At 36.3% G+C, this 27,311-nt stretch overlaps 1 protein-coding gene across 1 annotated transcript in view; it reads left to right on the top strand.

The window, feature by feature from the left end:
- PLXNC1 (plexin C1) overlaps window positions 1-27,311 on the top strand; it is a 735,616-nt gene that overhangs the window by 115,075 nt on the left and 593,230 nt on the right. Inside the window, exons 3-4 of the mRNA XM_044087647.1 lie at window positions 4,911-5,045; window positions 5,148-5,248. Of these exons, the coding sequence (XP_043943582.1) occupies window positions 4,911-5,045; window positions 5,148-5,248 (236 nt within the window). The remainder of the gene's footprint in view (window positions 1-4,910; window positions 5,046-5,147; window positions 5,249-27,311) is intronic.

The following is a 27,311-nucleotide window of genomic DNA, read 5'->3' as shown; positions in this document are numbered from 1 at the left end:
GAACCAAAATATTTAGAAGCAAAAATATACCGACACTTAATAGTGCGTTGGTTTAATCTAGCACAAAACTGACAGCAAGGCATGTTGTGATCAGGGCCTAGGCAAGTAATACAGTACAAATGAAAATCCTTATGAGGTATTTGCTTCCCACAACTAATGCAATTATTAACTTTTACTGACATCGGTAAGGAGCAAGAAAAAGTTTCCCTAACGGGATACTTAGATTTAGTTAGAAGACTTCAGTTCTGAAACTCGAATACGAAAATTTCAGGAGTCAGACGACTGGCACTTGCGAACTGCTTCTGCTTTGGGCACCGCATGGCAAGAAAGACTGAATAAAAATGCGTCAGCTTCATGTTTTATACTCCTGACGACCTGACGTCATGGAAGAGGAGACAGCAACTGACGCAGGACCCAAGACTTTGTTATTCAGGCTGACTGAGGGCAACCTGCCAGCAGATTATCCAAATGTAATGACTGCAACAGTGAAACACAAAGAACATCTTCCTATAAACCTATAACACAACTAAGACCTCAAGATATGTCAAAGGTTAAGGGAGAAATTCCAGAATTATTCACCAGGGTATAATGCATAGTAAATACTATTAAATCAACCCAGAGATGAGAAGGAGAGCAGTTCTGAATGAAAACAACAAACCTTGCATGTTGAACAGAGTGCTGGCCCTGCACCTCTCTTCACAAAGAGATAAACTAAATGAACGGTTTGAGGAACAGGAGACATGTTAAATGGGGAAGAAGAATTAAAAGACAGTAAGACACTGTAGCTTTCTCCATATGAAAACAATGAGGTGGAGATTTTTTAAAAGTTGATTTACTTTTTAACTGGGAAAGTAAACTGGCCTTTCATAGATCCTTTTCATGGATGATCCAGATACACACATATATATATATATATGAATATTTGTATGTATTTTGTCTGTGTGTGTGTGTGTGTGTGTGTGTGTGTGTGTGTGTGTGTGTGTGTGTGTGTGTGTGTGTGTGTGTGTGTGTGTGTGTGTGTGTGTGTGTGTGTGTGTGTGTGTGTGTGTGTGTGTGTGTACATATACATGATTACAGGACAATTGGTTGAAATTACAATTTTGTCAGAAGACAACAAACCTAACAAAAATGGTTGAAAGTTTCATTGAAACAAAATTTAATTTAATTCAATTCAAAATAATTTAAGTATGATATAGTCAGAAACAGCAAAGGGAAAACTTCTCAAAAAGAGTTTTTTTCCCTGCCCCCCCCCCTGCATATGAACACACCAGAGAGTATCTGTGTGTGTGTGTGTGTGTGTGTGTGTGTGTGTGTGTGTGTGTGTGTGTGTGTGTGTGTGTGTGTGTGTGTGTGTGTGTGTGTGTGTGTGTGTGTGTGTGTGTGTGTGTGTGTGTTTGTATGTATATGTGTCCTGTTCCAGTATCCAAATGTTCCGATCATCACAATATTGGAACTTTGAAACCAGAAAGGTGAATGTGCATAATATTGAACAAACACCAGCAGAAAAAAAAAACAGTATTTGTATGTAGGCGATTGATCAGCAGCAGGGGTAGGGCTGTGTCATTTCCTCACTGTTGTGCAATCTCAGAGATGTTATATATAAGCAGCAAAGGGCCTTGCCTCCCTTGCATAACACATTTTTTTTGTTTTAGTCTGTTTTTTGGCATTATGCCATTTGCTAATGTGAACTCGATGTTTTATTACTCAAACGTGTATGTTCAAGTAACTGAACTAGATCCATATATATTTATATTTTATATATTTATATATGTGTTTTTTTTTCTTTTTTATCTTAAGATAGGATGATGATCCAGTGTGGCCTGATAGGGAGGATACATGTGCACCAGTAATTAAAAGGAAATGCATGACAGAGGAAAGTGATACATTCCCTCTGCTTGATAAATAATCAGTTACAACACTATTGGGAGTGGGTAAACTATGGGTGAAGAATGTGATAGCACGAGCAGGCTTCACAGAACTTGAAAAAGCAAGGGCAATGAACCATTACACCATAGTATGGATAGAGAGCAACTGATGACTGGGGTTCACATAATTTTGTTTGTCATAATGCTTCAGTAATTTCTTGCTTTAGCTGTTCCTTTAGTTTATAGAGATGGCTGATGACATGGAAGGACTGGAAAAGAGAAATGGAGTAAACTGAGCTGTATGAGTACAAGGGGCAGACAGGGCAGGAAAAAGCACTACCACAATATTTGGAGAGCTACATTTCACATCTCAGTATCACCTATCTCCTTTTCATTGAGAATAAAGACTTCAGTATGGACTTCAATGTATAAGTTTAAGTAGGTTTGTTTATATATGTCATTCAGTCCTAGGCCTTCTCCATGTGTTCATTTTATTTTTTGCATTGTTTTGCCTCTGTTGCCCATTGCATGAAAGTTCGTGACCATAGAATCTAGAATACAATAAATTGGGTGGGCTTCTCAGCATTCACTGATATCAATAAAAAGTCAATATGATTCAATCACAGATTTGTCTGTCTTATGCCCACATGTCTGTCCATATCTCTCGCTCTTCTTCTCTGCTATTCCAGGATCTTAACTACTATGCTATAATGTCTCTATGGAGATTACCCTTATGTTTTTATGGCAAATTCAGCTTCAGTGAATAATATGAGTCACTGTGGTCTATCTTCCACCAGATAACATCAGAAAAGGATTCTTCACATCCATAGCACCATACTTGTTTGCAAATCAAAACACTGTCCGCAAGCAATTTGTCTGAAAATAAAAAAGTCAAGTTTCAAAATGGTTTTCCTACATAAGATGAATCAAATGAAAAACACATTACAGTGCATATAACATTCTAAGAATGGCATGCATACATACCTATAGGAAATGGCTGCATACATATAAGAAATGACAACTATCTAACTTTTAAGAATTCTGTTTTTCTTATTAACTATAAATCTATACATTTTGCAAAAAAAATATTTAAATGTTCTAAAATTGTTCTTATATACTTTAGCCTTGCCTTCTGTAACCTGGATCTGCTCCACAGCATCTTGAAAAAGGCCTTTTCTATTTTCTACTCAGCCTTACTTAATGAATTGGTTTGTTACTACTTCTCTTGTGTGGGAAAACGGGTCCACTTTTAAATCCCGAAATACCAAACTCTCGAGTTTTGAGATACCAAACTCAAAACATCAAGATTTTAGTATCTAGAAACTTAAAGGTGGACCCCAAAAAAAACACCACAGCTAAAATAATGTGTTTGCAGGGGGGGGGCAAGCCCCCCTACACCCCCCCACACCTCCCTACTTAAATATACCAACTCTGAGATCACGCTACAGTGAAGAAAACGGTAATGCGCGTTCTCTTCACTGTAGTGTGATCTCGGAGTTGGTATATTTAAGTGGGGGGGTGGGATGTTCAGGGGGGCTTGCCCCCCTGCAAACACATTATTTTAGTTTTTTTTTTTTTTTTGGTCCACTTTTAAATTTTGAGATATCGAAATCTCGATGTTTTGAGTTCGGTATCTCAAAACTCGAGATTTTGGTATTTCGGGATTTAAAAGTGGACCCGTGGGAAAACTGAATGCCAGTCTACAACTCGTTCTAAGTCCGTGTTCCCAATAATCATTTTCCAGTTACTTTCCATAACAGATTTTACACATGTGGCATTAATACTATATCTAATCAGGCAGGCTAAAGAAAAAACAGTTTTTTTTAAATTATGTTGTTAGTGCAAAAATGCTGACTCTGAATTATGGCGACTGAATGACTGAAAGACTGAAAATCCAGACTTAAGTATGAGATTGCTATTTCTTTGAGGTATGTATACAACTTTGGGGTGTGGGGGGGCTTTTCCCCATATTGTAGGGCGAGGGGGGCTGCCTCCTGCAAAAAGAAGTTTAAAGGAAAAGAGCACTGTTCCGACTTTCAATAGACAGCCAACACAGGCACTGGAAACAAAGGCAAGAGTTGGTTTATGGCCAAGGGGATCCATGTTGATTAAAATGAATAGAGAATCATTGGTGAAACTGTGTGTCAGAACAAAGACTAGGGAATTGTGTCCATCCTGTCAAACAATATTTCATAACAAAAGCTGGGTAGATCCAAAGGTGGTAAGTATGCAGGTTGGACAGTGAGAGCAGGACCTGGAAAGGATCTGGAAAGTAAGGCTGAGAGGAAAATAGAGAAGGCCATGTCAAGAAGATGGGGAGGAGATCCAGGCTTAGGGAAGGTACAGAAGGTTGAAAGGATAACTGGGAAGCTCAACAGACAAGTAGTCCCTTTTCAGAGGGCAACCCATGAGCATTTTCTGACTAAGTGACTTTCTCAGTCATACAGCAAGCAAAAGAAATTGTGGGACTTAAAGTGAGGACTGTTGCATGGCCTATGTCTAGCTGTACATAGTCTTAAGCCCCTGCTCCAGACTACCAGACAGGTGGTCTTAAGCAGGTGAAAAATGAGAATACAGGCTGAGGTATGTGTGCATGTTGAAAGGAATAGTCTGTAAGATCAGTTAGTATCAAGACAGGAGACAGAACCTGGAGCTAATCTAGGACATCCATGTATTAAAAGAGGAAACTATAGAAAATATCATAAATAATGTATGATGGAAGAAAGTCTAAAAAGTCTAAACCAGATGCACGTGGTACAAATAATATGAAGTCACGTGTAATTGCCTGGCCATTTGAAAATTACTGAGGGGGTTGGGGACAGCTGATTAATGAATTTTTCATTTTTTATTTATTTATTTATTTATTTATTTTTGCTTAATTGATTTTCACTCATTTTTATTGGATTGCAGATTTTAAAAAGTGATATTTCACAATCTTATTCTGAATAAAATTCAGCAATGCACAACCTAATGTTTTGGTATCCTAGAGATATTTATGTAGTTGTCATTTAGAATTTCATCTAAGTTTTATCATGCATTTTCTAGGTTGTTCTAGATGAAAATTTTAAACCAAGGTTCCATGAAGTGTTAGCTGAAAATAAGGTTGAATCTCCAGTTTTTTACAGAATGCTACTTGATCCCACCAATTCAAGCTTCATTTATCTACCAACTACAAATGAGGTATTAAAATACAAAGTTACATTTCCATATAAAAGAAGCATAGTGAATGATATACTTAAGCAATATCATGATTATAAATAAATATGATCCGTTTATTTTCAGGTTAAAAGAGTACAAGTTGCCAACTGCGCTAAGCATGCATCCTGTAAAGATTGCCTGTCACTTTCTGATCCATACTGTGGATGGTGTTCTTTATCAAAACGGTTTGTATTTAAAAAGAAAAAAAAAACTTAATTCAGTTTTAATAGACCAACTGATTTTTAATTTACTTTTCCCACTCCACACAAGGTATACATTTGCTGTTTTTGAGATTTGTGCATTTTGATGATGGATAAAAAGCTGATGTATGATTAGTAACATAATCTGATAGTGCCATATCATACATGTTTTATTTAGTGGTTTTGTTTTTCTTGTAGTCTTCTCACTATATGCATAATAATGAAAACTGTATCAGTGTAGGTTTGCATTGCAATCTGTCTATGCATCAAAAGCAGTGCTAATTGCCTCTAAACAATTTTACTTTTATTGCTGCAGTTGTTGCTACATTTTCTTTATACGTTGTAGTTGCTCTTTCATTTCAGGTTTGATGTGCATCTGCTCAAACAGCCAACCTCAATTCATAGGTTCATAGGTTCATAGGTTCATACTAGGCTATCTGCCCAAGGGCATTTATAAGCCTAGCCCATAGTTATGTGGCTTTCGCCACCCCTTTAGTTTGAATAAAAACTATGCCTATCATTTTTCTGTGCCTCTGTCAAGCAGTGACACTGAAGTAATCCCTGGGGTATATCTGCGATCTCCCATCCATTGGTCAAGATTCCTCTTGAACAAGGCCAGCGAGGTGCTCTGCCTCACATGTACCGGGATTTTGTTCCACAGCATAGGAGTCTCTGGGTGATGAATCTGTCCCTCCAGCACGTTCTATTTATAACCGTGTCAAGGTTTAAGTCTCCGCCTTGTGATTCTGAGGGATCTAGATTTTTGAGGTGAAGCATATTCATCAAATCTGGGTTTGACATGGCCTTATATGTCAGGCACAGGTCACCTCTGAGCAAGCGGTATGAGACTGAATAAAGCTGGAGTTCTTTCAGTCGGGCAGCATAAGACATATTTTTGAGACCCTTTATCCTTTTGGTGAGGAACTTTTGGGGCCTTTCAAGCTGCATCAGGTGTCTGGTCAGATACATTCGAACGGGCATTGTACTCAATCATAGGTCTAATGAGTGATGAGTACAGGGGGACGATGACCTCCCTTGATCTAGATGTGAATCCCTTCATGATCAGGTGGGCGATATAGAAGGTTTTCCTAACTACTTTAGCAACATGAGTGTCAAACGAAGACTACTGTCAACTTGGGTCCCCAGATCCCTGATGACTTTTTCTGTGCTCAGTGGATTGTCACCTATATGGTAGCTAGGGGTAACCTTGTTTTTCCCGAAGGGTATGACTATGCATTTTTGGCGTTTAACTTCAGGCCATGGCTCTGGCACCAGTTATCCGTTTCTGTGAGGCCCTTCTGGAGGATATCTGTGTCAGATGTGTTTTCGACTATGGCGCCCAGTTTGCAGTCATCTGCAAACTTTGTCAGCCATAACCCTCCAGTGTTTGCTTGTACTTCAGAAAAGTAGATGCCGAACAAGAGTGGACCCAGGACTGAGCCCTGTGGGACACCACTTGTGACAGGCTTTGAGTCTGACATGGCTCCAGCAACTCTGACCCTGTGGGTTCTGTCGCTAGCCAGTTTGCAACCCATCTTGTGATGTATGGGTTTACATTCAAGCTGATGAGTTTTTCGATGATACCTGAGTGGGGTATTGTGTCGAAGGCCTTTGCCAGGTCGAGGTAGGCTGTATGGACTGCCTTTCCCTCATCAATGGCCTTGGTGACTGTCTCAAAAAGTCAACCAAGTTTAAGAGGCAGGATCTGCCTTTGACAAAGCCAAACTGGGTTGGATCCAAAGTCTGCAAGTTCCCTATGTCTTTATTTATGAGTTCCATTATGATCCTCTCCATGGCTTTGCAGATAAGGCTTGTCAAGCTAATGGGGCGGTAATTTCCAGGGTCTGTGGAGGCACCGCCCTTATGAAGTGGGACCACAGTCGCCGTGCGCCACTCCTTGGGTACGTATCCTGAGGTGAGGCTAAGATTAAACAGCTGTCCTAACTGTGGGTTTAATTCCTCGTTGAGTTCATGAAGCACACAGCCGGGGACACCATCCGGTCCCATGGATGCTGTGTTTTTTGCCTTAGTGAGGGCAGTTCTCACCTGGGCGTTGGAGATGTTTGGGGGCTACAATCCTCTGGAATAGATATCTCTCCTTTTGGGGGGGAGGGGAGGGGAGTTTGCACTGAACCTGTCAGCCAGTATGTTAGCAATGTGTGTAGGTTCAGTAATTTTCACATCATTTTGAACTAATTCTGAGCATATCTGGGAGTTTCCTCCTAGGTTTCTAACATAGCTAAAGAAGGCCTTATGATTGTCTTTAGAGTCCTTGGCGATTTTTCTCTCAAAATTTGCCTTGGATGATTTTATGAGAGCTCTTAGTTTTTTACTTATAATGATCAAAGGTGTCTTACCTTTCAAGGATTTTGCTCTATCTTGTAGTAGCTTCCTCCTTTTGTTGTAGAGCTTGTTTATGGCTGGGGTCCACCAGACTGGACGCTTGCCTTTGGTACAGAGAGTCTTAGTTTTGTTTGGGATTGCCTGATCCATGCAGTCCTGTAGGTGCTGGTAGAAGGCATTTGTAAGTGATTCAGCGGTTTGAGTAATGTTTACCACTGGCTCAGGGGCCTTAAAGGAGACCACACTAGTTTTTAGAAGTGTGAAATCGGCTTTTGAGAAGTTTTTCACTGTGGTCTTTTTTGTTTCAGGTGGGGGCGGGATGAGGACCTCCAGCGAGATTAGTTTATGATCTGATCTCACCAGTGAGGGATATACTTCCAGTGTTGAACATTTTGATCCCATGTTCGTGATGATGAGATCAAGTATGTTTTCACCTCTTGTGGGGATGGTGACTAGTTGTTCCATGGCATTTGAGTTTATGAACTCCAGGAATCTTTGGGTTAGAGTGTTCGGGCTTGAGTAGTGTTCCCAGTCTATATTAGGGTAGTTGAAGTCACCTAGTATGATGGTGTTTGGAGATACATTTATCCCCTCCAATGTTTTCAGGAAGGCCATGTGAGGTTCCTGAGTTTGAGAGGGTGGCCTGTAACATGCTACAAATTGCAGAGCAGTCTTGCCTATGGTTAATTGCACCTGGATGGTCTCAGATGCATCGTGCGTTGCCACCAACCTTGAGGTGTGGGTGTCCTTTATGAATATGGACACCCCTCCTTTCTTGGTGTTGTCCGGATTTTGGGGCGGAACGTATGATATGAGGTGAAACCTGTTAGTGCTGGGGTGCTCTCAGGAGCCTTGAACCAGGTTTCTGTCACAGCACAGACATCGATGTTCTCCATATTGAGAAGGGCCTCGAGTGCGTGCATCTTGAGATTGAGACTTCTGGCATTGAGCAGCATTACCCTTAGTTTTTTTCCTTTTTGGTGTTCTAGGGTGGTAGGTTTAGAATTTGAGCCTTGCCTAAAAGAGGCACTATGGGAGTGGCAAGAGCCTTTGCCAATATCCGGAAGCCCAGGGGTGACAGGTGCAAGCCGTCCCTTGCGAAGCAGCGTGGCTTGTCCAGCATGTCATCCCAGGCAGACAGACATTGGATCCCTTTTGAATGACACCAGAATTTAAGCCAATTATTAAAGCTGATCATCTTATCACTGTATTGTGGCATCATTCTAGGTGAAGGTAGGATACTGCTCAAGGTCAGGGTCATACCTGCCTGGGCTACATAATCAGAGAGCTCCTCGACGTCCCTTTTCATGTAGTCCAAGGAGGTACGTCTCAGGTCGTTGACACCAGCGTGGACAATGACTGAGTCGTACTTGTACCTGCTGCTGAGAGATCTGAGTGCTTGCGTTATGTGGCGGATTCTAGCGCCCAACAGGCAGCTTACTGTGACCTTCTCCTTACTCAGTCTGGTGAGCGGGACGTCAGTGTGTCTGACTATGGAATCACCAATGACAAGTGTGTCTGGCATTTTGTTTGGCCTTAAGGGCTGTGACTGTTTGACACTCTGACTGTGTGGTCTGTGTGTTGCATGTGTTGGGTCGTGAGGTGGTATTTGTTTGGGTGTCTGCTTTGGTGGCCTCTGCTGTTTTGGTAAATTTTTGACCAGAGCCTCCGAGTATGTCTTTGTGTGAGTATGTGTATGATTTGAAGTTGTGATGGTACCATGTGTGACTGGGTATGTATTGTGTGTGGTTGCCTTCTCCTCCTGTCTGGTCTTGCCAGTCCTATGTTGAGAGAGCTCAGCCTCCAGTTTGGCCGTATAGTTGCATCTCTCGCATGTATTTGTGTTTTGTGGGAGAAGGAGAGGATTGTCTGTGTACATGAGGCAATTGTAACATTGCCTCAATATTCCCAGGTTCACCAGTTGAGCTGGAAAGGACACTAGCAACTGATCCCTCGACATACTAGAAGTAGTAGATAAAGAACTTTCAAAGGACTCCGCGGAAGTGGGTTTTGGGCTGGTGGGGTACTATCTATAATAAGAGTGCTTTATCAAGGTGCAAGTACTGTAGGAGTAAGTGCTAGGCTTTACAGATAGAGAATAGTCTACTTGGGAATCAAGTAGAGATGAACTTTTCAGTTATAGGATATGCTGGTTAGATCAGCAGTACAGTTTAGCGTGTTTTATAGCAGGGGGCTGAAGGGAGCTAGGAACTGGCCCAAAACGACCAATGGACTACTAGTTTCTGGCTGAAACTTCACCAAATCGGACAAAAAGGCCGCTCAGTGCTTCCCACTCCCACTGGTAAGCAAAGAAACTTCCCTCCTTCCTAATAAGGCAATGGATCAGTAACAGGAACTAAAAACAAAGCCCAGGGATCAGCAACTCTGAAACTGGACTACTCTAGTTCAGTAAAGTGGGAAAACAAGAGATTTTTTGTTTTATTACAGAGATAAGGAAAAAAACAGACAGTAAATGCTATAAATGCTGTAAATCGGCTAGCGCACTTTAGTGTGTAGCCTACAGAAACAATTTGCAACAATTAGTAACTTAAAGTGCAATAAACAGTGTAAAATGCAGAAATCACTTAAAGTAGCAGTAAAACAGGCGAAATGCAGTCGCTAGCTTAATAACAGTGGGAAAGCCACAAAAATACTTATATCTGGTAGAAAGTCACTCTTTTAGCTCTCTGCTGCTTGGATCACTCTGCAGGCCACCACGAGGATCTGTGCAGAGTTGGTACAAGCTGGAAAACACGTGTTTAGCGTGTTTTATAGCAGGGGCTGAAAGGAGCTAGGAATTGGCCCAAAACGACCAATAGACTACTAGTTTCTGGCTGAAACTTCACCAATTCGGACAAAAAGGCTGCTCAGTGCTTCCCACTCCCACTGGTAAGCAAAGAAACTTCCCTCCTTCCTAATAAGGCAATGGATCAGTAACAGGAACTAAAAACAAAGCCCAGGGATCAGCAACTCTGAAACTGGACTACTCTAGTTCAGTAAGGTGGGAAAACAAGAGATTTTTTTTTTTTTTTTTTTTTTTTTTTTACAGAGACAAGGAAAAAAACAGACAGTAAATGCTATAAATGCTTTTAAGTGGCTAGCACACTTGAGTGTGTTAGCCTACAGGTAAAATTAAGCAACAAATAACTTTTTAAGAGTGCAAAACAGTTGATCAACACAAAAACAGTTTAAATAGAATGCAGAGCTGTATAAACAGGCTAAGATGCAGTCGCTAAGCAGTAAATATTCAAAAAGCCAGAAAAAAATACTTAAATCGGTTATAGCAAATACAGTTATAACAAATGCTCTGAAATATACTGTATATTTCCAATATGTTTGAGGACAGTCAGAACACAAGAAGGTTCAGGCGAAGAAGAAAAAAAAGTTTTGTTTTACTTTTTGAAAAGGTAAAAAGGAGGAACAGAAGGCCTTATCAAATGTTCTCTCTGTATTAAGAAGAATGAGCTAATGACAGAATCTTGATGAGTGGATGGGAGATCGTAGGTTTACCCCGGGTATCACTTCTGTGTCACTGTTAGACAGAGGCACAGTATACTAACCTCGAAAAAGGGCATAGCAAAATTAATTTAAAATGGGTGGCGAAAGCCAAACATACTCTGGCTAGGCTTATAAATGCCCTAGGGCAGATAGCCTAGTATGAACCTATGAACCTATGAACCTATATATATATATATATATATATATATATATTTTTTTTTTTTTTGCATTTGTAATGTCTCTTTAATGTCTCTTTAACATGATAACAATACCCAATAATGACTCAATTATCTTGAATGAGTAACTGATCTCCATGAGGTCTTTTCTTTGACTGACAAGTACCACTGAGATGATAACATGATAAGTTTGCTTAGTAGAATTGCTGTCTATAATTTAAAGTTATACCACTATAAGCTACATCACCATCTTTACAAAAGTTAAAAAGTTTAGTATACCATAAAGTAGTCAGCGATTATATACATAATCGTTACAATTAATTTTTTTCTATTTTTCTAGTATGTCACTAGTCTGATCTCTCCCATAGAATATTACCCTTTGATTTTAAAAATAATTAATTCTCATATCTTTCAGTCTTCAAACTCTGGTGGAACTGAGGTACAAATATGTAAAATGGTTATTATAGATCAGAGCATGCAGACACCAGATGCAGACACATGCATATAAATACTGAGCATGTGCAGGCAGCACTGCTATTTTGAGAGAACAGCCAGAGTGTTAACATGCATGAGTGTAGTGGTCAGTCTGTTTATAAGTTTATTTAAGTTGAAGTTGCAAAGCCTTATTCCTGATGTGTTTGTGTGCAATAAAGCTAATTGAAGTGAACCCACGAATGTTCATCTGTTTTATCCTGACCAGACGAGTGACAGTTATACACTGTGCTGATCTTGTAATCTCTGTCCCTTATAAGGATGTTTAGTTTGAGCTACTAGTGTATCTGACATCAGATCTGTACTCGTATAGATCTATATTTGTATATAGTAGACGTGTGTACAAAACCTACCCCACACATGGGCAGTGACACATTACATGCTTCAATTAAAAAAGGAAAAAAATAAGTAATGACAATTTAATTTTATCTGTCGTGCAATCTGGCAAAAGTTTATGTTGTGTTCCCATTGTAACCATCTCAGTCATTCTAAAGATTAGTTGAAAAAGCATAATGGTTGGGTCAGAAATTGGTTTCTTTCCGTGATACAGGGACAGCAATGCGAGTTGGGTTGATATTTATTGAACTGGGGTTGGCAAATGTTGATACTTTGATATGCAGCTGAATAATAGTTTTATTTCCAGTTCAGGGTATTTGTGCACAGTGCTGGAGATGGTATTGTGACTTAGGATGCTCTGAAAGGACGCATGTGCATTTTATTTGAAAATGTGTTATTTGTGATGGAGTGGCAATACTATATTTGTGAAACTGCAGTAAATGGATGGTTGAGGTTTTCCCCACTTCTTTCATGTAAAACAGTTTGAAAGATAGCAGATGTCTGTATACTATGATTTGCATACCTTTTAGCCTGCAGTACATAATACTGCAAAATTTTGGATAGCACATAATACTCATGAAAGGATGGCACTTAGAAACAGAATATTGAATACTACTAAAACATGTATCTTTCAATTAGTTTAGTAAAATTTCATGTTTTTGATCTCTTGTTGGCTTGGCAGCTGTCTTGTTTGCTTTGGGTTGAGGAACTTTGGCAGAATATGAATTTTCTGTCATATTATGTTTAATTTTTTGTTCATATTATATGCTTAGTTTTATTTTATATTGACTCTGATGTCGTATGGTGTATTACACTTCTTAGGTGCAATTGTTTAGATGGTATGCTAAACAGGTCCCATATGGTGTTATATTGGGTGGATGTAGAGAACTCATAATAATTGATCCAAAACAGGACAATTTCATCAGTATAACTCCACCTCCAGTGATCAAAGAGCATTGACTTGTTTTGTTGAAACTAATAAAACAATATATAAAAAATTATGTATGAATTATGCCACATGTTTATAGTATTGCCTATAGTATGAGCTAAGGTTTGGTTTAGGAGTTGATTCTATGTTTTACTGACTGGGATAATTGTTGTGACCATTCATATGCATCCTGTTGTAACCACAAGATAATTTGTGGTTAATTGTGAGCTGCCAATATCCTTGTTTATGAGACCCATAATGACACATTTGACTATCTTGCAGATGATGCTGGTTAGTCTAAATGGCCTGTAATTTCCAGGATCAATGTTAGGGTCACCTTTATGGAAGAGAAGCATTACTGCTGTTCTTCAGGTCTCAGCATACCTCTCAACCTGCAGACATTTCAAAGGCTCTTGAAAAGTAGATATATCCAGACAAAAATCTAGACATCTACTTAGTATAAAATCTAAATATCAGATAACACATAACTCTTCTTGCTTCTAGTAGGAATCTAGAATATTACTCAGAAGCACGTTTAAAAAAACAGAGAGTGACAAAACGATGGAGAAATATATGCATATTATCAAAGAGACTGTAAAATCTGTAGAGTTTAATGAACTTTATTGCAAAATTCTATTGCAAAGGTCATTTATTTTTGCTTCTGAAAAAGGGAGATATAAGATCCGTGTCCTCCAACTTCATGTTATTGGTACACTAGTATGTTGACCACGTGGTGGGGTTTTCTGTGAACCAGATAGCTTCACAAGTCATGTGTGATGAGTGAGACTCAGAAAACTGTGTGAAGGGGTAAATAAAGCCCTAAAATAGAGGCATACCTCCACAAAAGAGGCATCATGTGCAGGGGTAAATCAAGTGTGAAAATGAGTATCTTACTCCAAAATAAGGATTGTTGAGATGTCTGGAGGCATGAGGTTGACTGAATCCACAAAGATGTCAGCAAGGTAGTGCCCCATAATAACTAAGATGCAGTGTGGCACACTGTCTGGATTCACAGAGCTAGTATTCTTGTGTTTTAGAGTGCCTTTAGAACTTGTGCAGAGATGATTTTGGGTGGTAAGACAGAACGGAAGAGAACAGAAAACTGGCAGGGAACTATGGCAAGAAAGCCGAGCTAAATTTATCAGCTAGTATACTCACAGCATTCTCGTGGTCTGAGTAGATAGTACCACTTTGTCTAAGTCTGATACAATGCCGAGTGCTATTCCTCTGAGTTCTAATGTAGCTAAAATGCTTTATGGCAATCTTTTACAGAGATAGAAATGTTCAGTTCACACCCTGGCTTGCAATTTTGATTTTGCACTTATGTTAAATATTTACCCTCCTAAGGTAACTTATGATATGTGGAGATTTCAATTTGTTTTTAAGAGTCTGGAGTTTTTTCCTCTTATTGAATAGTTTGCTTATGCTGGGTTCCTTCATAGGGTTTTACTTCTGTACCTTGAATTACATTTGAATTGAATTGGAACAAAAATATCAATGCAGGCTTTGAGATGGGATGAGAATTTGTTAGTATATGTAGCTGTGTTGTTACGAGATTTCCAAGGGCTGGGGAGATTTAAACCATCTATAACAAGAAACAAGGCTTGTTTATGAAACACTAGTAATTGACACTCAAATGGCCAATCATTAGTTTGTGAATACCAGTTTTTTTTCTCTCTGGAAGGTCAGCTTGCTACTTTACTGGACAGTTACCCTTTCTCTGTGTGGTAGCCTTGGAAATGGTATCTCTCACTTTCCCTATCTCTCTCTCTCTCTCTCTCTCTCTCTCTCTCTCTTTCCCTTTCCCCTATCTATCTATCTATCTATCTATCTATCTATCTATCTATCTATCTATATGTATGTATGCATGTGTAATGGGAGTGTGGGGGTACAGGACGTTTGCTGCCCTGCACATATTTCTTGTATTTTCACTTTTCATAAAGATTTTCATATTCCTATGGTTTTGCTTATTTATGATTGACCTTACATTTGTTGATCAAAAATTACTTTAAGTCTTGTCAGGGAGACTCAGAGATCATTAGCTAGTACTAAGAGGTTAACCTTTGAAAAATATATAGGGACAGAGAGGTCTGTGAACATTGTGGGCTGGGGCTTTATGGTGAATATTGAGGAACTTTGATCAGATTTAACCAGTGTTAGGGAGACTACTGGTGTGGCAGATACCAGTGCTATGTTTGTAATGACCAGGTTGAATAGATTCAAGCCCCTTGTATAGGAGGGTACCTTATGGTCAAGAGAGTCTATTTTGATAAAATCAAGAAAATATGCAATTCTGTTTGTTGTAATGTAGGTTTTCCAACTAATGGTTCAATAGTTAATGTTCCCAAGAATAAGAGCAAAGAGCTTGATGGTAGAGATTCAGGTTTGTTGTGAGATGCCTTATGGGTTGTGGGTATACCTCTAAACCTGTCGGAGCAAGAAATCTGGACAGAGTCATAAATAATGGGGGACAAATGCCCAAATATAGGAAGAATTTTTAAGCATTGCTCTTACAAACTTAGAAAATTGATAGAATAACACATTTCCATTAGCATGCATTTTCTGAAGGGTATAAAGTCTGAAACTCAAATGTCCGTCATTATTTCTTCAGTCTTTAATGATTTGCAACTGATTTTCCAGAAAAAAACAGAATTTTATGAAAAATGGACCAAAAATATAAGGCAAAAATCTGGACATTCTGTGAAAAATCTGTATAACTGAGTGGTATGACTGGGTGTCATGGACTTGTGGGTATCATGGAGTTGTGGGTGTCAATGAGTGGGTTCTGCAGTTGTTCAATATATGGTAAGTGGTCTTGCTACCAGGCTTTTCTGGTATTCTAGGTCATTGTCTCATTTTATCAGTTTTGAGGTGATGGCATTTTTTTTTTAAAACAAGTTTATTGTTTTTAACATACAAAATAAATATCATAACAATTTTATACAAGTAATTAAAATAGAAATGGTTATAACATTCAATAACATAACCAAAGTATTTACAAAGACATCCACTACAATCAAATCAATTAATTAAACTAAAATACCATGCTATTGAAGCTAAGATTTTTTTAACAGATTTTGTAAAGTATCCCATATAATATAGTAAGATGTTTTTCTAGTAGTTCTTGATTTTATTGTCATCAATTCCATATGGCACACTACAGTCATAACATTTTTAAATTCATTAAACGAAGGAGGAGTATCTGAAATCCAATTTCTGGTTATTATTTTTCTAGCCACTGCTAGAATAGACCATAACAAGGGAAGCTTAACCTTTTTAACACTTTGAGGAACAGGAGTGTTGAATAATATAAGAGATTTAGAAATAATGAAATTATCTGTAAAAAGAGCCTGCAAAAAATCATTGATTGACTTCCAATATTCTTTCCATTTTATACAGTCATTAAACATATGTGCCCAATCAGCATTAATTTCTACATTACATCTTTTACATAAATTGTCTTTATTATTTATTTTATTCATCGTCAAAGGTGTATAAAAGGATCTATGTAAAAATTTCCAAGTAAAAAGTCTCCAAATAATGGAAGAAGTAGTTTTATAAGCAGATTCCAATATATATTGTTTATCTTGTTGATTTGGTGATTCACCATTAATGGAAGTGAAATAATTCCAATAGGTATCTACACTGTAATAAGTTTCTTCTCTGATAATTTTATGTATGTATGAAAGCTTACCTTTATCAGAAACTTTATGTTGTAAATTTAATATCAAGTAATCAATCAGTATTGGAATAGATTCTTTAACTGTTATAGACATTAAATCAATTTTATTAATAAGATGTTGTCTAAAGGTCTGAACTTCTAACCAACAAGTTTCTCTCAGATCAAATTCTTGTTTTAAGAAGTCTAAATTTTTAACTTTATTATCAGATAGCAACTGATACCAGTACTTTAGATCATTTTCTGTGACTAAATGAGTTCTTTCAGAAGTGGATGACAAAAGCATACCTTGTGTATACATTATAGGAATAGAATAAAATTCCATTCCTTATACTTAGGATGCATGAATATAAAATTACGATAACTAATAATAATGTTTAATGGATAACTAACTATATATTTTGGTGTAATAGGTGAAGTACAAAATTCTTTTAGTAACCATAACATGGAGTTATTTACAATCATATTTTTATGTGTTAAAGAGATTTTCATGAAGTGAATACTAATTAGTTCCCAGTAATCTTTCCATTTTGCAACATATGACTGATCTATTAACAAAGTAATAACTTTTATAATAGAAGAGATAGTATATAAGTTAAAGTCTGGAAAAGAAATGCCCCCTTGAGACCAGCTATTAGTATGTTTCTTTAATGCAATCCTAGGTCTATTAGGTGCCCATAAGAAATTTAACATTAGTGTATTCAATTTCTTGATAATTATATTTGTAGGTGGGAGTATAATTGATTGTATTAAGTATAATATCTTAAGAATATTATCATTTTAATAATTGTAAGTCTCTCTTCCATAGTAAAAAACATATTATTCCAGCTATTGAAAAGATTTTGTATATTAAGAAGACAAGTATTATAATTATTATGTATAATAGATTTGATATCCTTAGTTAATATTATACCTAAGTAAGTTATCTGACCTGAATTGGGTATATATTTACTAAAATCACTAATGAGGACATTTTTTGGGTATATATAGGTAATATTTTAGTTTTTTCTTCATTGAATATTAAACCAGAAATATTTTTAAAATTCATCATTTTATCAAATAGGGACTGCATAGAAGAATTAGATCCTGCTGATGTAATTAGAACATCATCTGCAAAAAGTTGAATTTTAGATGTTGTATTTTCATCTATATCAAATCCTTCTATATCAGTACTGTTTCTGATCAGATTAGCCCAAGGCTCCATTATTAAAGTAAATAATAATGGAGAGAGTGGACACCCTTGTTTTGTACCTTTTAAAATGGGTATTTTTTGTGAGACATATGTTCCTATCTTAATGTAAGCCAATGCTCCTTTATATAAATGTTCAATTAGATTTACAAATGCATCTGAAAAGTTTGTGCACTTCAGTAAGATAAACAAGTAGTCCCAACTTACTGAATCAAATGCTGAACTTATGTCAAGACTAATAAGTGTTAAATCATTCTTTCTCCTATTTGCAAAATCAATTAATGTTAGAGTTCTCCTTATATTATCAAAAGTATTTCTATTTACAATGAAGCCTGTCTGATCTATATCTATAATGCCTGGGATGATTGTCTTCAATCTATCAGCAAAAATACTCATAAACATTTTATAATTAACATTAAGTAATGAAATAGGTCTATATGAAGTGCATCTAGTTGGATCTTTATTGGGTTTTAAAATTGGCGAAATAAATGTGTATTGCCAAGATAGGGGAGTTATTAACTCATTTTGGGCCAAAATAAAATCCTTATGTATTAATGAGTATGTACTTTTAGAAAGAATTTTATATATCTCTGGTATAATACCATCATTACCTGGTGCTTTGTTTGATTTAAGCTTGTTTATTTGTGTAACAACCTCTGTATATGAAATATTGTTATCCAATAGTTTAGTTTGTTGTTTATTAAGTTTTTTATTCATGTTTGTAGTTATAAATTTCTTTATTTTATCTTTGGGTTCCATGTTAATGTTATTATGATTAATTTTGTGAAAGTGATTTCTAAATTCATCTAATATTTCTGGTAGACTAGAAACATTCTTCTTTTTCTTTAGAGAGAAAATTTCTTTGATATGATTTTGCTTATTCAACCTTTTTGTTTTATTTTTAAGTCTATGTAAGTATTTGGGACTTATTGAGTAAGACAAAAACTTGTATTTCTCTAAAGTTATTTTAACTTTATGAGTTAAAATGTCTTTGTATTTCTCATTTAGTTTGTTTATTTCTTCAATGACTTTTTTGTCCATAATATTTTCTTTATTATTATGCTTATAAGAGTCTAATTTACTTTGAATATCTAATAATTCCTTATCCCAAGATTTCTTTTTATTATTATACCATCTGATACTTTGTCCATATAGATATGATTTTAAAGCATCCCAAACATAAACAATGGAGACTTCAGGAGTATTATTTATGTCTAAAAATGTTGCACTTCTGAAAGTATATAATCTTTATAGTCTTTTAGTTGAGTTAAGTATGCTGGTATCCTTTTGATCTGAACATTGTAAGTACTTTTTATCATGAACTCAAAGACAATTGAATTATGATCTGATATAGGACACAAAATGATTTTAGAATTAATTAATTCTGTTACCATCTGGTTAGAAATAAAGACTCTATCTATTTTTGAATAAGTTTTATATCTGTTAGAAAAAAAGGTGTATGGTAATGATTTTGAGTCTATCTGATTATTAATATCATTCAAATTATATGAATTAACAAAATCCTTTAAATGTTTTGCATTAGATGTAATTTTCCTTTTTCCTATAGTAGTAGTATCTTTTTCATGTAGGATACAATTAAAGTCACCTGCTAAAATAATATCTCCTATAGAGAATGATATGATCTTATTAAGATGGTATTTCACTGTATTAATACCAATTCCAGGTATCCAATATACATTGATTAATGTATATGTCCTTCCATTAATTTGTATTGTAACCATACAAAACATTCCTTTATCATCTTCATAAGACTTAATAGTTTTAGGTATGGGCATACTTTTATTCCATAAAATAGCCACTCCTCTTTTTTTCTGAGTGTGCTCTGAACTAACTAATGCTGTATATTTATTAGTGGCTAATTTATCAATATCCTTTTTCAGGAGATGTGTTTCTTGAAGGAATACTAAGTTGGCCTTATGTAAATTAATGTATCTCATTAAGCTTGCCCTTTTACATAGATTATTCAGTCCATTAATGTTTAAAAAAATTCCTTTTAGAGAAGTAATTTGGCATTTTTTAAACATATAAAACTTATAATCAGAATAACAATTAACAAAATAAGTAATGTTATACCTCCTCCTTTAGGTGTACCTTTAAATATAGCTGTATTTATTGAAACTCTTATGGGATTTTGTATAAGCTTCATTTTTGTTTGTAGTGACAATGAGTTTACAAAATGTATTGTGGATGTCAGAACTATATACAAACAACAGTAAACAGAAGAAAATAATATAAGGATTAAACCTTGCACCCAGCCTGGAGTTAAAAACTCCAACTTTGAGTAGCACATACCACTCAAGTTAACCCCTACCCTAAGCAGCAGTACCTCAGCTGCCACCTTATCAATTTAATACTGGTTATTATTAACTAAAGTTAACCTCTTTCAATTAGATTATCTAGTAAGACAAAGTTAAACATTTGATAAATCAGCATCATATAAACAAATAGGAACTTTTAGAAACAATTCATACTACTATGTACATCTATTTAGTATAATACATTTATAATCAAATAGCATTCAAATAAACTTGATATTGGGAACCGAGAAGAGAGAGAGAAAGAAAAGATGAGAGAGGGAGAGAAAAAAAAAAAAAAAAAGGGCATATCTACATATTAATTTATTCAAAGTTTGTAAAAAAAAGTTCTTATGTTCATTTAGAGTCAATAACTTAGGCTATTATGGTTCAGACATTACATATATTAGGATATTCCTATTTTCTGTCATAGAAATGCAGTTAACAGCTTCTAAAAGACTTTAAATTACTTGCATCAAAGCTTTCTTCTCATACTTATTATTGCCAGTTAAATAAAATATTTATGTTCATAAATATGGTTACAAATCATACTGCATAGCTATGTAAATTCCCAGATATACTTAAATCATTGTGAAGAAAGCCATCTGTATTATATATATCTGAACTGCTACTTTAAAATATGTCACATGACAACTTCTTCTAAGATAAAATCATAATGATATTTATGCTTGTCAGTTAGATAAGTCAAATGAATTGTAGTATTATATATGTTTAAATCATAAGTATTTACATACATTAATATGTTGCAGTCATGTAAACTTTCAAAAACATATGAATATATGTTTTACTTTCTATGCCTTCTAAAATATCATACTTGCTTACTATGGGATACTGAATCATTTAAAATCATTATAACTCTCATATTTTATAAATTATAACATAAATAAGTAAGTAGTTATAAAACATAACTCACATTTAAATGTTATAGAGTTCATTTTTCATCGCAGAGTCGCATTTGCAGCAGTTCTACTTCCTGGTAGAGTGTTCTTCTTGAATCTGCGATGTGTCAGTGTGAATTCAGGGGTCAAAGTTCAAAATGACTGCATTCAGCTTCTCTGCGTGTATTCTGAGTGTTGAAGCTTTTAAAACAACTCGAGGACACTATTCACGAGGTAACCCACATCCCAAATTGTCTCCCTTAACATTCTGGCGGGAATTTTAATAAATGCAAGTGACTGACATTCATTTAGCAATACAAATGAAACTAAACAGAGTAAAACCTTCGCGAAGTATTTTACAAGTTATTACAGTCCCTATGACAGTGAAACTAAGCCCACAGTTATTAATATATAATACAACTAATTTTTTATGCCCCAATTCAATTTTTTATACAAATCTTATTATATACATGTATTAGTATTATCAAAATCATGTAAATGTACTTATATGAAAGAAAAAGAGAGAGAGAGAAAATAAAAGAAAGAGAGTAGAAAATAAAAAGAGAGTGAGAGAAGAAAGAGAAAAAATAAAAAAGGAAGCTATAAAAAGTATCGACAGGGAAATATTACTTGCTGTTTATATTAATAAAGATAGATATGAAACATATTATTTACTACTATTTTAGTTCTAATTATTAGTAATTAAATCATGACAGATTATTTGTAAACAAGTATAAGCAATAGAATCATGGCAAAATAATTAGCAACAGTATTTAAACAGCATATATACTTTTTTTAAAAAAAACTAATAAGTTATTATTCCACTTATCATATTTTCATCATACTTCTCTCCCTGCCCTCCCCCACCCCTTACTGAATGCATAATCTAGAAAGAATGTCATTAATTAAAACAAGAAGAGAAAAAAAATGTATCAAATTACTAACCTTGGGTTTCTTTATCACAAAGAGAAACAAGTTGATTGATAGCTTGTTATTTGTTCCTCAGATATTTTGACTATTTATGAAACAAAAACAGTTCTTTGTACACAGAAAATAACTTTGATTAAATCTTTTTCAGAATATTTGTGGCTTTCTGGAGATGCAGTAACTGTATTTAAAGAAATTAATAGTGAAGAAAAAAGAGAGAGAGAAAAAAAAGAAAAAACATAGAACAAGTCATTTGTTTTTTAGTCTTTTTTTTCTTCTCTGAAGTCTTCCAAGAAGCTTCTGTTGTCAACCTCTTTAATGAAGGACTAGCCCATTCCATTTCCTCTATTTTATCCAAAATCTTATTTTTTTTAATATACAACAACGCAGAGTCTAAGTCTTCAAAAATTTTAGGGCCATCAGGTAGAAAGATTTTTAGTTTGGCAAGAAACAGAAGGTAGGTTTTAAACTGTGCTTTCTTAAGCTCTCTTATTAATGGCAGAAAAACTTTTCTTTTAGTTATTACCAAGGAAGAATAGTCATTGTCAAAACTCACAGTTGCCTCATTAATTTTAACAGGTGCTTTAGCCCATGCAGATTTAAGTACCATCTCTTTGTCATAGGATGATAGAAATCTAACTATAACTGATCTAGGATACTTTTTGTTAGAGTTAAAATTAGATATGGATCTATGGGCTCTTTCAATACCAAAAGAAAATGCTTCTGGCAAGTCTAAAGTTTTGGGAAGCCATGTATTTAAAAAGGAAGTAATATTGTTACCTTCTATATTTTCTGGCAGTCCAAAAATCCTAATATTATTGCGCCTAGATCTATTTTCCAGGTCATCAAGTTTAGTTTGTAGATGTGTGTTCTGCTTCAGCAAAAACTCAATGTTAATTTCTTCTTCCTGGATTCTATTCTCCATGTCATTAACAGTCTCTTCTATGCCTGTAATCTGAGTCTTCTGTTGTTGCAAGTCTAGATGTAACAAATATATTTGTTTTGTAGTTTTTTCTATGAAGTTATCAATTTTAGTATCCAGTTTGTCCATTTTGGTAGTAAGTTGCTGAATTGTAGATATCAGTGACTGAAGCTCTTTCTTGATGCTGGAATCTTGAGAATTTGTCTTACTGGAACTCATTTCAAACAGAAAAGCTGACAGAGAAATTTCCAAAGTGTTTTCTGACAGGAATATTATTGAAATTTTCTTTCTTTTTTAGATATTATTCAAGAAACTGATATTCCAAACGTATTTAGAAAGAAAATTACTTCATAAATTAATTTTTAAAGTAATTATTTCCTGTCAGTGCTGTGAAATTGGTGGAGCTGAAGAAATCTGCTGCTATCCTGTGTTCATCCTTGGCCACGCCCCCCAGGTGATGGCATTTTGAATTAAAACAGATGCACATGTACACACACACACAGACACACATACACACACACACACGCACACACGCACACACGCACACACGCACACACACACACACACACACACACACACACACACACACACACACACACACACACACACACACACACACACACACAGAAAATCCTTTGGAAATGGTCTAATCAAGTGGTAGGAATTAAAACCAGGTAGCAAAGGAGGGAATGTTGTCTTTGCACTAGAACTAAGGTTCAGTGATAATGGACTTATCTATATATGTTAGGGCCACAAATGTCCCTGGGTGTGATAATTTCTTAATTAGGTGTATAGGGTTGAGCAATGCTATGTTGATAAGAGCCTCACTGGAGATTGCAGACTACAAATAAAGATCGAACACTCATTCAGCTAGCCTGTAATATCTTGCTTAACTACTCCATGTAGCAAACTTGGAATTCAGTGTCTATTTCTGCATTAATCAAACAGGAATGTTATGAGGAAACACTCCAATGGGGTTAGAAAAAAGATTTATTCTTAAAACTAATTTGCAAATCAGTACAAATGAAAAATAACTCATAGAACATAGTATATGACATAAATCACTGCTGCTGCCATTGGTGTGTTTAGAACATAGAATATATATAACCATTATGCTATAAAGTATACAAATTAAGTGAGACATATAATTCGAGAAGAATGTCTGTTGTGTGGTCTATCAATTGCTGCATGCGCAGCAGTTAACATAGGACTTAAACCATCAAGCTCTATTTTTCAAAAGCTTCAACTCTTAATCCTTCAGATATTTCTGATAAGGAAGAATCTCCGTGTTTCATTTTACTGGGTGATTTAAAACATATGTTGTCCACTGCTGGCAACCAGTGCTCATCGAAGACCTAAACTACATTAGCATTTATAGATCCTTTGAACAACAGTCTGTAAGAACTAATTTTACTTTCCTAAGGGGAATTATTTCACATCTTCATCTTTACTGAGGTTGTTTTGTACTATAATTATCCGCTGATCTCTTGAAAGACAGAGATGGAGACAGAGAGAGAGAGAAGAACAGACAAAACATATAATCAAAATAACTGCATGGATTTTTTTTCCCCTCACATCCTGAGCTATAAAATGTAATCTGATGTTAGTATTTTATAAACTTAAACATCTCATGCAGTTATTTAGCTACATAACCACTTGTCTGCAGCCATTTTTATTTCACCTCCCCAAACAAACAATATATGTTCTAGTTAATCACTGTTAATCACTGACTAATTTCCTTAGATTAACTGGTTATAATTATGTAGCCTTGTTACAACATCATAAAAATTGTTTTGCTTCAAAGACTCTGATTATCGCCTTAAAAATGATTCTTTATACTGCAACTAATCGCTTTAAGGTTTTACACACTAAAAACTTTAAAGGGTTTAATCAGGAGGTTAACTGGGTAAGAGTGAATGGTTAATTGTATGTTGATGTCATAGCTATCTAAGTTTTAAAATGCTGATTTTGTACTGATGTTCAGATTCCTTGAAGGCTTCAGCTGAGGTGCCAGAACAATTTTTATAAAGTTTTAATAAAGGCACCTGGTACATAAAACATGGTCCTGAATTATAGGATCATAGGAGGTTACTAGGCTATTGGCCCTGAGGCCCTTATAAACCTAGCCAAGAGTTTAGCCCATGTTTAGACAAGTCAGCACCCAAAGCCCCTGTCCAGCAGGGACACACTAGACAGGATTCCTTGCACATTAAGGCTTGAACTTCTGATATACTCTTGGCCAAGTGATGGAGGACTACTACACCTGCTGCTATGTCAGAAAAGTGCATGCTCGTGCATGTGTGGTGGATGTTGGCTTAAAGGGGGTTTGCGTAAGCGTTTCCAAATGGTGGGGTCTCTACTCTCTAGGTGGCCTCAAAAGTAGTATTTCTTAAGGAACTTGCTTCACTGGCCCCTGGTTGGCCAAGTGTGGGTCCAGTGGCAAACAGGTTCAATATGCTGGAGAACTGATCCTTAAATGAAGGTATATACCAAACCTGTGCTTTAAAGTTTACAGTGTTATTTTAATAACTAGGAACACTGCTGCAAAGAGTATTGTTGGGTAGCTACTTACATTAAATGTGGGATGTTGGCATTTTCTCCTATGGAAGCCGGAGGGCATCACAAATACCAAAGGACTTAATTATTTACTCCAGGGTCCAGCTGATGCCCTTCATCCTACACCAGGATATCTGGATACAAGGTGTCAGCTGATACCATTTCCTTAGGTCTTTCTTGCCCCTAGCCCTAGTTCCACTCTCCTTGCTTGTAGCCAGGAGCATGAACTGCCCAGCACCATGCTCAAGGTAAGAAGGGAAAGGAGCAAGGGGGAAATCTAATTTGGGATGGGAAAAGGTACCCGAATAATAGTAGGGTACCCACTCCAACCTCCAATGACAGCCAAGAAAAAAGAGGGGCTTAAAGGAGCTAATAGGTGTTGTGCCAGCAAAGGCACTCAACCATTTACATTTGTGTTGTAACATAGCTGGGGTGCCTTCTGTGTGCAGTCTGCATGTCCTCCCTGCATTTGTGTGGATTTCCTCTGAGTGCTTCGGTTTCCTCCCATGTTACAAAGACATGCATCTGGAGCGTTTCTCCCCGGGCCTCCACTGAAAATTGGCTTTGTTCCAAGTCGGATTTCCCAGTAACAAATGTTAAATAAATAAATAAAATAAATGTTAAGTAGATACACAACTGTACTGTTACAGTAATAACCTGTGGGAGGATTCCACAACTAGAGAGAAAAGGGTGGTTGGACAGATAATTGGGTAGAGAAGAGCCCCTACAAAACTGCAAAAGCACAGCCTATCCTGGACCTAGAGGCTATAGCTAGGTTGTATTTTTTTGAAAAGGCATGCACCAAGGACCATGTGGTTGCCTGATGCAACAAGTAGGTACACCACACAGGAAGGCATTATTGGCTGCTAGAGTGTGACCTAATTTTGTCAGGCACTAGCTTTCAATGGTGTTTGCACCAAAATAGCAATACATTTAGCAGACCACTTAGAAACTGTCTATTTGCTGGCAAGTTTCCCCTCTTTATTCTTTGCAAATGTCACAAATGGGTGAATACATTTTTCTGTGGTTCTTTGTTTTGTGCAAATAAAATTGGAGATGTCTGTGCACATTCAGAGAATGTGTGGCTTGTAGTGGGGAAAATCCTGTTGACTCTAGGCAGGGGGCAAGTCTTTCACTCTCTGAACTGCCTTCAACTTCTCCATCAGTTACTTTAAAATACTTTGAGCTTGGGTTCCAAAAATATAATCTTAACCCAGAGGGACATTGAGGACTTCCAATTTAGCATGCACTGACAAAGTCTGTTCTCTTAGCCATGAATACCTCCTAATGACTGACCTTGAAGCAGCTATCATGCTTGAAGTCCCTAAAGCATCAAAGCTATATTTGAATGTGCACTTGGTAACTGAACTGCTGCAGCAAAGTTGCGGCAACTCTGACATAGGAGGAACTCATAATATTTCATCATCATCATCAGCCCCCTTTTTCCCATTTTTCTACATGGGGTCAGGGTATCGTGTTAACTGTCGCCACCTGTTTCGATTCAGTGCCTCACTCCTGCCTTCTTCAACACTCATGCTGACTGTCGTAGATCTTCTTTCACACAATCCATCCACCTCGTGGTTGCTTCCTCTTACCTTTTTCCTGTCTGTCCCAAATCTTCCTCATCAGATTGTCTTCTGCTTTTCTACACATGTGGCCAAACCACTGTAATCTGTTCTCTTTGATCTTTTCTGCAATTGGAGCTACTTTAGCTTCTGCTCTTATGTCCTCATTTCATTCATATTAACACTCATAATATTTATTCTTATGAAATTGGTAGTTTAAAGT

The sequence above is a fragment of the Protopterus annectens genome, chromosome 11.part0 (genome assembly GCF_019279795.1).
Source record: "Protopterus annectens isolate FY-2018-M chromosome 11.part0, PAN1.0, whole genome shotgun sequence".
Lineage (NCBI taxonomy): Eukaryota > Metazoa > Chordata > Ceratodontiformes > Protopteridae > Protopterus > Protopterus annectens.
This window is presented reverse-complemented; position numbering and strand designations above follow the sequence as displayed.